This window comes from Macrosteles quadrilineatus, unplaced genomic scaffold (genome assembly GCF_028750875.1).
Source record: "Macrosteles quadrilineatus isolate MER2022 unplaced genomic scaffold, UCM_ALF_1.0 Scaffold_3__2_contigs__length_128488019, whole genome shotgun sequence".
Lineage (NCBI taxonomy): Eukaryota > Metazoa > Arthropoda > Insecta > Hemiptera > Cicadellidae > Macrosteles > Macrosteles quadrilineatus.
Window position 1 is genome coordinate 81360446 of NW_026542596.1, and position 11947 is coordinate 81372392.

The 11947-nt window shown below is 35.7% G+C and overlaps 2 protein-coding genes across 4 annotated transcripts in view; both read right to left on the reverse strand.

The window, feature by feature from the left end:
* Positions 1–3836, reverse strand: part of LOC128990686 (CCR4-NOT transcription complex subunit 6-like) — a 232634-nt gene extending 228798 nt beyond the window's left edge. For 2 of the 3 annotated variants that reach the window (XR_008490555.1, XM_054413203.1), the window contains exon 1: positions 48–228. Coding sequence is in view for 1 of the 3 variants with exons in the window: in XM_054413203.1 (XP_054269178.1) it covers positions 48–93 (46 nt within the window). In the remaining 2 variants the exon portion in view is untranslated. Of the gene's footprint in view, positions 1–47; positions 229–3717 lie in introns of those variants that run through there. The other variant, XM_054413204.1, reaches the window with a different exon arrangement.
* A 4123-nt stretch (positions 3837–7959) lies between these two features.
* On the reverse strand, positions 7960–11430 carry LOC128989327 (uncharacterized). The gene is made up of 3 exons (XM_054411208.1): positions 11324–11430; positions 9893–11144; positions 7960–8073 (listed from the first exon to the last, which is right to left on the reverse strand). The coding sequence occupies exons 1-3, from the start codon at positions 11428–11430 to the stop codon at positions 7960–7962; spliced, it is 1473 nt and encodes a 490-aa protein (XP_054267183.1).
* Between the last annotated feature and the right edge of the window lie 517 nt (positions 11431–11947).

Here is an 11947-nt window from a genome sequence, read left to right on the forward strand (position 1 = left end):
AAGTTTATATTTACCTATATAAGCTACAGACCTACAGACCTACTTACATTTTGTTGAAGACCCTTTATTGATTCTTCGTCCTTTTTTGTACATATTTGTAATTTTTTCAACCTACGGTACTAAATTTTTAATCTATTTATCTGACTATCTTGATACCTAGTCAAATTTACTTTAGGAAGTAAACAATTCAAGAAGTTGCAACCACTAAATGATATATTTAAAAACCAAAAGAGCATTTGATTTCATACACTTTAAAATCTTTATAAGTGGACGAGAAATTACTTTAAGCTTAGTATGAGATTTATTTTTATTCATAGATTATTACAATGTTTGATAACAATCAACTTTATCTACTTAATGTCAAAAGTTGAAGTAAACAGATGTTTGCTTAAAATAACTAATGTTCTTATCTGCCTAACCTATGGGCCGTTTGTTACAATCATTATCACTACTAATACACAAGCCATAGTAGGCTATATATACAACTTTTTTGACTAGAATTTTACTATTAATAAGTCAAGTAAAAAAATTAAATTATTATTTGGTTACAATATCTATTTGTAGAAACAAACTTGCAGGCCAGGCCTACACAAATTGAATTCTATTTTACTGGGTGTTTTATAGCTGTCACAAATTAAATGGGAAATCACTCGAAGATCTATTTTTAATGCAAATAGGGTTAGTTACAATGAATACGGTTATTATCTTTGCTTGTATGAGGAAAACAAAAAGCTTTTGTTTTATTATTCCACAATCTTTAAAGGCTCTAATATAGGAAATTTTTGAAACTGTACAGTGTAAATTATCATGATCAAATACAACAAATAGAAAATTTCCCATACATTGGGAATAAGCTATTGGGCCTACCATAGGTCTCGTGGTAAGACCTAGACAATGATCAGACCATGGGAACGAGGTTTTATGAGGTCTTTAATATGTCAGGGAAGGTTCCTGCTTCAAAAGAACTGTTGACCACGTTAGTTAGGGGCTTTGCTATTATATGTCCAATTTCTTTAATTATATTGGGAGAAATTTCATCTGTTTTTTAGAGGAAAAACTAATCTCTTACTGGGCTTATGGTGTTTAAGTTGTGGACTCCTTTGGACTTGTTTCCAACGTTCAAGAAAAATGTATTAAACATCTCAGCAACAGAGGTGGGATCGCTTACCACTTGACCAATGTCATTGATATTCTTAATCGGTTTCATTTCATTGTCCTTATATTTTTTTTTTTATTGTTTGCCATATTGCTTTAGATTTGTTGTTGGAGCCATTGATTTCTTTTAGTATCTGGGCTGATTTTATCTGTCTAATTTGCCATCTATATTTTTGTTTCATGTGAAACTAGTATTGTCTCATACAATGTGTTGAGGTAAGGTCCTCAACACATTCTTATGGAGATAAGCAAACTGTGGTAGTTTTCTTGTTTATGGATATATAATTAATTATCAATCTTGGTTAGTTTCTTTCTTTTATACTAAGCAATATACATTTAATAAAAAAAATTATGTAGGCCTACCTTCCCTGTAGCAGCAAACCTAAGTTAGGCTACTTGTGAAACCTAATTTTATTTAAGTGGGCAATACATCTGAAATTTTTAAGGAGAATTTTAGGGAAAATACAATCAGGGATATAAAAATTTTGCCTAGTCTACAGGTTAGCTGCAGGGGGTATTTAACTATCCTAAAATGAATAGTGTTTGAAATTTTAGTTAAAATGGTTTGAATGGCCTTCGGTAAAAAAACATATTTTGAATTTCCTTATATTACAGTAAGATAGTTCAATAAACCTTTACTTACACTAACGTAATAAATAACTTCTTGATTGGCATTGTACTATTTTTAGTTATTACAGTGGTTACGGCGAACACCGTTGTAGCGTCTGCTGGTAGCATGCGACGAGGAGTCGACGCCAAAAGCAAAAATCGGATGTACTAAACACGCTTGAGCGACACATGACGGAACCTTCCATTGACATCCTATATTTATTCTATTCATCTACCTATACTTTAAGTAGGGCCTAGGCTATAGAATTTAAATCTAAGTGTCATGATAAAAAATGTTAGAGAGCTAAACATAATTGCTGTCAAGTAACAGATGCAAAACGTTTGGTTTCTCTTTTGGCTGAATCAACTAAACTCAACTTAACTTTGGCCTGTCTGTCTTAATTGAAAAACTATAAGTTAGTGCATCATAGTAAGTTAGGCTTAAGTTAATTTCTATTTTATAAGACAACCTAAGATGTGAGAAAACCTTTTGGGCCCTGTCACATCATGAGTCAATGTACTTAAAGAGTCTTCTTCACCCCTGCGAAAACAATAAAAACATGCCTTGGACGTCCCTCGCTCCGGATGGAATGTGTAAAGATATAATGTTAAAACCTTTTTCTCTTATTAATGTTGGTTCTAGGGCCCTCCCCTCATACATGATATATCCAAGAAAATCAATAGTATAAGTATAAAAAAATCTTAAAGTATGTACGTAAATTGAGTCACTTTTAAACACTAATAAAACTAATTAACTTATTTTTTTCATTTTAAACCTTTTGAGGTAGGCCTAGGCCTATAAGAGCTCTAATTGTTTTATTCAACTACATTGATACCAAATTTTAAGAACATCTGTTGAAAAACGGCCTCCGAAACGGGGGAAGAAATTAACATATTTTGTAGGAGGCTACTTCGCTACTAGCCTTTTACAAAACTTGGCTCAGGCGGTAGATGAATCACCGACGTGTCTATTTAGTAGTTGTGTGTTTACGATGTTTTCATGATGTCGCGCATAATGACCCCGCGCTACCCTCCCGTCTACAACACCTTCCCCCCAAGGCCATATCTCCAAAACGCAGGGTGATGAAGACTCTTAATATGGTGCCATATATATAGTTATATCTTAACTAGTCGTCTATCTGGATACAAACTTACAACTAGGTTTCTAATAAAGAGGGAATAAATTATGGCCCATTTACAGTGTTAATTAAACAAGAAGGTTAAATTAAAATTGAGTTGGAAGCTAAAGATAGCCTAGAGAGAGCCGAAAGTTTAGTGTGGAAGTTTAAGTCACGATTTTACAGTAAAATACACTTTCCTACAACGTGAAAATTATTATTCAATAGAAAATTAAAAGTATGGGGCCAAAACAAGTGAAAAGGTAGCATTAATTAAGAAAGAATCATTTACCGTACCTTGTCCTTGCCACAGTCATAGGCCTACTAACTTATTGTCATGACTGGCCTACCACAATAGACCCTAATCTGCAGTTGTGGGCTAGGAAATCTCAAAGCTTACTTAGGCCAATATGGACGATTGTCTTTGTGATAAAAGAAAGAAAAGAAGTCAATTTTAATTCAGTTACAAAACACATAAGGCCCATTTCCTCATATTTCATTCACTTGGAAATGTAGTGAGGTTATGTTATTGTTAAAAGAATCTAGCACTCAATAAATGAATTAGCTGATAGACTCTAAGTCTTTAAGAAAAGCCAGGAAAATAAATTAATCCAGAAGATGAAATGTAATGAAATTTCAAAGTGGTTGAGAATATTATCTGAACAAATTTTACAGTTGAACAATAAATGAAAGGGATTAATTGGGGCGATTTTTTTGGACAAGATGCTTTGCTATTTGTCAATACAGAGTCGGCTGCGCTTAAGAAACATTCATAACTGTGTATAAATGCTTTAACAAAGAACTAAAAATACTATTTTAATGTAAAATTACTTACAACCATCTACTTAAACCACGATCCACCAAATATACACAATTTATAGCAGAAATTCGCACAATTCTCAATCCTAGTAAACAAAACAATCTCGACGAACACAAATTCCACGGGCTACTAAAACTAAACACTCTCTACTCCATAGCCTAATCCCGAGTTGGTGCATCTCTCCTGCACAAAGACAAATAATAACGACATCGATTGATGTATTTGACCGCTGGTTATATTAGTTTAATTTTGAACAGATAATTGATTTTTTAAAGCCATTCATTAGTAAATAAATAGTAATGAACAGTACAATATTAAACAGTAATAATACTAATAATTATAGTCCTCGCCACCCTAACTTGAGGCAGCCCAAGGCCGCACGCCGTGTATCTAGTGTGGCCTTGTGCTGCCTCAAGTTAGGGTGGCGAGGACTATAATAGTACAATCGTAATTATACATAAGTATAATTATAATAACACATAAGTAATTACAATAGTTAAATCTTTCTCCAGCTCAACAAGTCCAGTTGGATCTCTGTAGATTTATTGTTCAACTGTAAAATTTGTTCAGATAATATTCTCAACCACTTTGAAATTTCATTACATTTCATCTTCTGGATTAATTTATTTTCCTGGCTTTTCTTAAAGACTTAGAGTCTATCAGCTAATTCATTTATTGAGTGCTAGATTCTTTTAACAATAACATAACCTCACTACATTTCCAAGTGAATGAAATATGAGGAAATGGGCCTTATGTGTTTTGTAACTGAATTAAAATTGACTTCTTTTCTTTCTTTTATCACAAAGACAATCGTCCATATTGGCCTAAGTAAGCTTTGAGATTTCCTAGCCCACAACTGCAGATTAGGGTCTATTGTGGTAGGCCAGTCATGACAATAAGTTAGTAGGCCTATGACTGTGGCAAGGACAAGGTACGGTAAATGATTCTTTCTTAATTAATGCTACCTTTTCACTTGTTTTGGCCCCATACTTTTAATTTTCTATTGAATAATAATTTTCACGTTGTAGGAAAGTGTATTTTACTGTAAAATCGTGACTTAAACTTCCACACTAAACTTTCGGCTCTCTCTAGGCTATCTTTAGCTTCCAACTCAATTTTAATTTAACCTTCTTGTTTAATTAACACTGTAAATGGGCCATAATTTATTCCCTCTTTATTAGAAACCTAGTTGTAAGTTTGTATCCAGATAGACGACTAGTTAAGATATAACTATATATATGGCACCATATTAAGAGTCTTCATCACCCTGCGTTTTGGAGATATGGCCTTGGGGGGAAGGTGTTGTAGACGGGAGGGTAGCGCGGGGTCATTATGCGCGACATCATGAAAACATCGTAAACACACAACTACTAAATAGACACGTCGGTGATTCATCTACCGCCTGAGCCAAGTTTTGTAAAAGGCTAGTAGCGAAGTAGCCTCCTACAAAATATGTTAATTTCTTCCCCCGTTTCGGAGGCCGTTTTTCAACAGATGTTCTTAAAATTTGGTATCAATGTAGTTGAATAAAACAATTAGAGCTCTTATAGGCCTAGGCCTACCTCAAAAGGTTTAAAATGAAAAAAATAAGTTAATTAGTTTTATTAGTGTTTAAAAGTGACTCAATTTACGTACATACTTTAAGATTTTTTTATACTTATACTATTGATTTTCTTGGATATATCATGTATGAGGGGAGGGCCCTAGAACCAACATTAATAAGAGAAAAAGGTTTTAACATTATATCTTTACACATTCCATCCGGAGCGAGGGACGTCCAAGGCATGTTTTTATTGTTTTCGCAGGGGTGAAGAAGACTCTTTAAGTACATTGACTCATGATGTGACAGGGCCCAAAAGGTTTTCTCACATCTTAGGTTGTCTTATAAAATAGAAATTAACTTAAGCCTAACTTACTATGATGCACTAACTTATAGTTTTTCAATTAAGACAGACAGGCCAAAGTTAAGTTGAGTTTAGTTGATTCAGCCAAAAGAGAAACCAAACGTTTTGCATCTGTTACTTGACAGCAATTATGTTTAGCTCTCTAACATTTTTTATCATGACACTTAGATTTAAATTCTATAGCCTAGGCCCTACTTAAAGTATAGGTAGATGAATAGAATAAATATAGGATGTCAATGGAAGGTTCCGTCATGTGTCGCTCAAGCGTGTTTAGTACATCCGATTTTTGCTTTTGGCGTCGACTCCTCGTCGCATGCTACCAGCAGACGCTACAACGGTGTTCGCCGTAACCACTGTAATAACTAAAAATAGTACAATGCCAATCAAGAAGTTATTTATTACGTTAGTGTAAGTAAAGGTTTATTGAACTATCTTACTGTAATATAAGGAAATTCAAAATATGTTTTTTTACCGAAGGCCATTCAAACCATTTTAACTAAAATTTCAAACACTATTCATTTTAGGATAGTTAAATACCCCCTGCAGCTAACCTGTAGACTAGGCAAAATTTTTATATCCCTGATTGTATTTTCCCTAAAATTCTCCTTAAAAATTTCAGATGTATTGCCCACTTAAATAAAATTAGGTTTCACAAGTAGCCTAACTTAGGTTTGCTGCTACAGGGAAGGTAGGCCTACATAATTTTTTTTATTAAATGTATATTGCTTAGTATAAAAGAAAGAAACTAACCAAGATTGATAATTAATTATATATCCATAAACAAGAAAACTACCACAGTTTGCTTATCTCCATAAGAATGTGTTGAGGACCTTACCTCAACACATTGTATGAGACAATACTAGTTTCACATGAAACAAAAATATAGATGGCAAATTAGACAGATAAAATCAGCCCAGATACTAAAAGAAATCAATGGCTCCAACAACAAATCTAAAGCAATATGGCAAACAATAAAAAAAAAATATAAGGACAATGAAATGAAACCGATTAAGAATATCAATGACATTGGTCAAGTGGTAAGCGATCCCACCTCTGTTGCTGAGATGTTTAATACATTTTTCTTGAACGTTGGAAACAAGTCCAAAGGAGTCCACAACTTAAACACCATAAGCCCAGTAAGAGATTAGTTTTTCCTCTAAAAAACAGATGAAATTTCTCCCAATATAATTAAAGAAATTGGACATATAATAGCAAAGCCCCTAACTAACGTGGTCAACAGTTCTTTTGAAGCAGGAACCTTCCCTGACATATTAAAGACCTCATAAAACCTCGTTCCCATGGTCTGATCATTGTCTAGGTCTTACCACGAGACCTATGGTAGGCCCAATAGCTTATTCCCAATGTATGGGAAATTTTCTATTTGTTGTATTTGATCATGATAATTTACACTGTACAGTTTCAAAAATTTCCTATATTAGAGCCTTTAAAGATTGTGGAATAATAAAACAAAAGCTTTTTGTTTTCCTCATACAAGCAAAGATAATAACCGTATTCATTGTAACTAACCCTATTTGCATTAAAAATAGATCTTCGAGTGATTTCCCATTTAATTTGTGACAGCTATAAAACACCCAGTAAAATAGAATTCAATTTGTGTAGGCCTGGCCTGCAAGTTTGTTTCTACAAATAGATATTGTAACCAAATAATAATTTCATTTTTTTACTTGACTTATTAATAGTAAAATTCTAGTCAAAAAAGTTGTATATATAGCCTACTATGGCTTGTGTATTAGTAGTGATAATGATTGTAACAAACGGCCCATAGGTTAGGCAGATAAGAAATCACAACGCTTTGGAGTTTTTTTATCAACTGTGACTATTTATTTTTTTATTTTTAGATAGCCTAGGTATAAAAAAAAATTACTCTCGGCCGTGCGCCCTCTGGGACCTTGCGCCCATAGGCCCGGGCCTACCGGGCCTATTGGGAAATCCGGCCCTGTGTTAATCACCTCAGACAGAGGCAGCGATATTTCATTAAGAGCCTTATTATCCGCGGCCACTCGAGTAAAGAAAAGTGTTTATTTTTAAAATTAATGATTGTGAAGAATTTCGTGTGCAATATTTATGATATCCACTTTGGAATTGGACCAATAATATGTGCAATTAGCATAATATTCACGCCCATTTTCAGAGTGTAAAAGATTCATTTTTTCCGTCAAAGTGCTTAAAATGACGACTTTGCAAGTACATAATTTTACAAAAATTTCCAGGGGAAGGACCCCCGTACCCCCTTTCTGCTGGCGGAGAGCCCCCGGTGAGCGCAGATAAACAAGGCCTCGCAATTATGTATTGCCCCAGGCCTCGCATTTTATAAAGACGGCTCTGTGCGCGACTAGTGGTGGGGGTGCGCGACTGGAGTGGCCAGTCGCGGGCCGCGGTGACTGTCACACGGGGGCGGTCGTGGATTGTCGCTTGCCTCGCCACCGCAGTTGCGTCGCTTTATAAGCTCGATAATGATTAATGATAACATGGCCCGCTAAAAAGTTGCCTTTGAGCAAGTCGCGGTCGTGAGCCGCTCAAGTGGCCACCCATAATAAGGCTCTAACTAAGACTTGAGGATCCAAACTGCATTCCACAGATTGCGGGTAATTTCTTTTTTTGGTTGTGTTGCTAGCCTAGTGGTTAGCGTCTCGGACTTCGGTGCGGGAGAGACGGGTTCCATCCCCGGCACATTCACAAACATTTATTCTCTCGTGACTCTCTTGTGAAATGCCACTGGCATTGGAAAAACAGAAATCAGAAATCAGAAACTTTTTATTGCCGTAATTTGCAAGGTACATGCATATGACAAAGTCAACAACAAATGAGGTTCAAGTTCAACCAAGAAAATAAAACTAGATCCGGTAAAACATGAATAGACAAAACATTTGTCTGGGCAGTCATAATAGATCAAAAAATAAAAATGTAGCTATGCAAGCATCGAGCCTATCAGAAACAAGACAGTAAAAGGTCAACAATTGTTCATACAGATCATATGGTCATACTCAACATGCAAATAAAATAAGAGAATTACAGGCATTGAGTAATTGTTGGCATGTCAAAATAACATGCTACTAAAATCCTCCTGAAAATAACTCTCTAGGCTATAAAAGGGCCTTTGAGCAAGCCACTCATGCAAAACATGCTTAAACCTACTCATGCTAACATTACGTGCTGTGCTAGGAAGTTTATTAAACATTGATATTCCTACATTACTAAACCACTTTTTTGATTTGGATAGTCTCACAAAAGGTAAATCTAGCAGATTACTGTTTCTGGTCACATGCAAGTGCACCGAGCTTCTACACGTGTAACTCTCTAGTTTTGTTTTAACTCGTACCAAGCAGACAAATATATACATATTTACAATAGTCAGTATTTGTTCAGACTGAAACAGAGGCCTGCAATGTGCATCCAAGGGCGCACCACTTACGCGTACCACTCCTAACGGCCTTTTTCTGTAGCACAAGAAGTTTTTTGACATCTGCTCCATTTCCCCACAATAACAGACCATAACTCAAGATGCCATTAAAAAAAGCATAATAAGATATCTTCAGATATGGCTTAGGTACAAGATTTCTAAGTTTTCTTAACAGATTAATTACCCTGTTGAGCCTAACACACAGGGATTCAATATGGGAAGACCAAGAGAGAGAAGAATCAAGCCAGATTCCCAGAAGTTTGACATTTTTTTCCACATCTAAAAGCTCAAGATCAGGTTTACCAAGAGTGAATAAAATATTCTGAGTTTTAGAGTCATTCAAAAGCAACCCATTTGTTTCAAACCAAGAGTTAGCATCATTTAGAGCATTATTCATTAACAATATAAGACTATTTACATTCGAACCACTACAAAAAAAGGTTGTATCATCTGCAAAGACAACTGAGTTTACATCTATGTTTGAAGAGAGATCATTTACATGTACAAGGAACAAGAATGGGCCCAGTACCGAACCCTGCGGTACTCCACTTTTGATCAGAGCTACGTCAGAGAGGGCATTATTGAACAAAACTCTCTGCGAGCGATTTTCTAAGTAAGATTGAAATAGGCTAAGCTCCACACCAACAATGCCATAATGCCTTAATTTCGTGAGGAGTATCTCATGCGGAACGCAATCGAAAGCCTTGGTAAGGTCACATAAAGTTGTTAAAGTGTGTGAGTGGTTTTCAAAACCATCTACAACCTTCTGTACAAGGCTCTCGACTGCATCCACAGTAGACAGCCCTCTCCGAAAACCAAACTGAAATTTGGAAAACAAAAAATTTGTCTAAAAAAAATCGTTTACCTGGTGTTTCATTGCTGATTCAACGATTTTGGAAAAACAAGGCACCACAGAGATCGGCCGGTAGCTTCCTGGAGAACTTGTGTCACCTTTCTTGTAGATTGGTACAGTTTTTGAGGATTTCAGGCACAAGGGGTAGACACCACTAGTGAAGCAATCATTTATGCAATGTGTAAGTGGTGCCACTATACAGTGGGCCACTTCCTTTACAAAATCACTATTGATACCATATATGTCTTTGGAATTTCCACTTTTCATGTTTAGTATCAACTTTGCGACATCATCACAGCTCACTGGCTTCCATCTGAAGGTGACCTCGGGTACAGCAAAATTGTTGAGCAGGTAAGTAGAAGCAGGTTGATTGAGATTGACAGTTTTCTGAACATCCGCCACAGATGAGATGAAGTAATGGTTGAATTCATCCGCAGTTATGGGTACAACGCCCGCCTTGCTGGAGCTAATCCTGGCTGAATTTATAACGGACCAGGCTGTCTTACATTTGTTGGAGGACGATTCGATAAACTTGGCGTTAAAGTGAAGTTTAGCATCTTTAATGGCTGCTTTATAGTCCTTCCTAGCATCCATGTAGGTCTGCTTGAAGAATCCCACATTGATGTTGTACTTGGACGCCCATAATAAATTATGGTAACATGTTAAAGTTTCTTCACGAAGCTGACGGAGGTCATTTGTGAACCAAGCATTTCCAGTTCCACGGCGCTTTACATGAGGATTTTTCTTTACCGGTTTGATGGGAATACATAAATCTAGTTTTTCACGGAACTTTTCCATGAATAACTCAAAAGACCTACCATTAGATACGTTATTAAGAAACGACCAGTCAATTGCAGACACGTGTTTAACAAAGTTAGCAACATTTGCTTTGTTAAATAGTCTTGAGTCAATTTTTGAGTGTAGGCCTAATTCTTTATCAGTGCCTGCTTGGGTAAACATGACCTCCACAATCAAACCAGCATGGTCAGAGAGAGGAGGCAGGGAAACATTAACATGAATATTGTCTCTAGGGAGGTTAGTGATCACATTGTCCAGACATTTTAACCCTCTAGTAGGTTCCTTGTTAATATAGAGGCAATCTACTGACCTGAGCAGGTTATCCAAATATTTTTGTGGTATACCTTCCACCAATACATCAATGTTTATGTCACCACAGATCACAATAGGTAGATTATACTTTGACAGGGATACAATTATATTTTCCAAGGACTCAAGAAATATATTGAGGTTTCCATCTGGAACTCTATAAACAGACATAACAATGAACTTAAAGTTATCATAGGTCACAATAGCAGCAACAACCTCGAAATCCCTTTCTTTGGAAAAATTGTTGACGCTAAGCACTTTATAGTCACAATCATTACTAACATAGATTGCCACGCCACCTTTGGTGATAATAGACCTACAATAAGTAGTAGCTACTTGGCGGAGTATAGCGCCAGCGACGCATTCAACTCAATCCTCGCCAACATCGCTGCCTTTTTTTCTGGGAGACAGAACTCAAAGGCCGCTAACTTAATTGTAATCATGTCAAATTTGGACAGTCAGTCAATTAAAGCAGGTTTTTTCCTATTGCAGTAGCCCATGTAGTTATTTTTGGACTCTCCAGTAAAAAATCTCTCTAAAATAATTGGCCTCCGGATAATACCAAAGTAGGCCTACCCTAACATTTCGCTTTGGCTTAGTTCAAGTTACCGGTACGTTAGTTTTAGATAATTACAAACAAGGCCTACTGTAAGTAAATTGTATACACACAAGAGTTGATAAGTATGCTATATCTAGTAATTGTTTTTAAACAAATAAATTTACACTTGGACCTCAATTTGTAATCGTATCCTTTTTTGTAAGTTTTGTTAGCTACTTAACCTAAGTTAAGTTAATTTTAAAGATACAGCACACTGTTATAGATTGGTGGGCGATAATATTGACTAAGTTATATATACCTACTACATACAAGTTACCTAGGTAGGGCCTAACTTATATATTATAGTCAATGGCGATAATCTACTTGAGAATCCTCATAAGTTAACATCAAATCAATATTGA

Coding starts and splice junctions, on each gene's coding strand:
- LOC128989327 (XM_054411208.1), bottom strand. CDS start 11,430: ATGATTACAATTAAGTTAGCGGCCTTTGAGTTCTGTCTCCCAGAAAAA. Junction 11,145..11,323: donor CTGGCGCTATACTCCGCCAA/GTAGCTACTACT, acceptor GTCTGTTTATAG/AGTTCCAGATGGAAACCTCA. Junction 8,074..9,892: donor AATCAGCAATGAAACACCAG/GTAAACGATTTT, acceptor ATCATTATCGAG/CTTATAAAGCGACGCAACTG.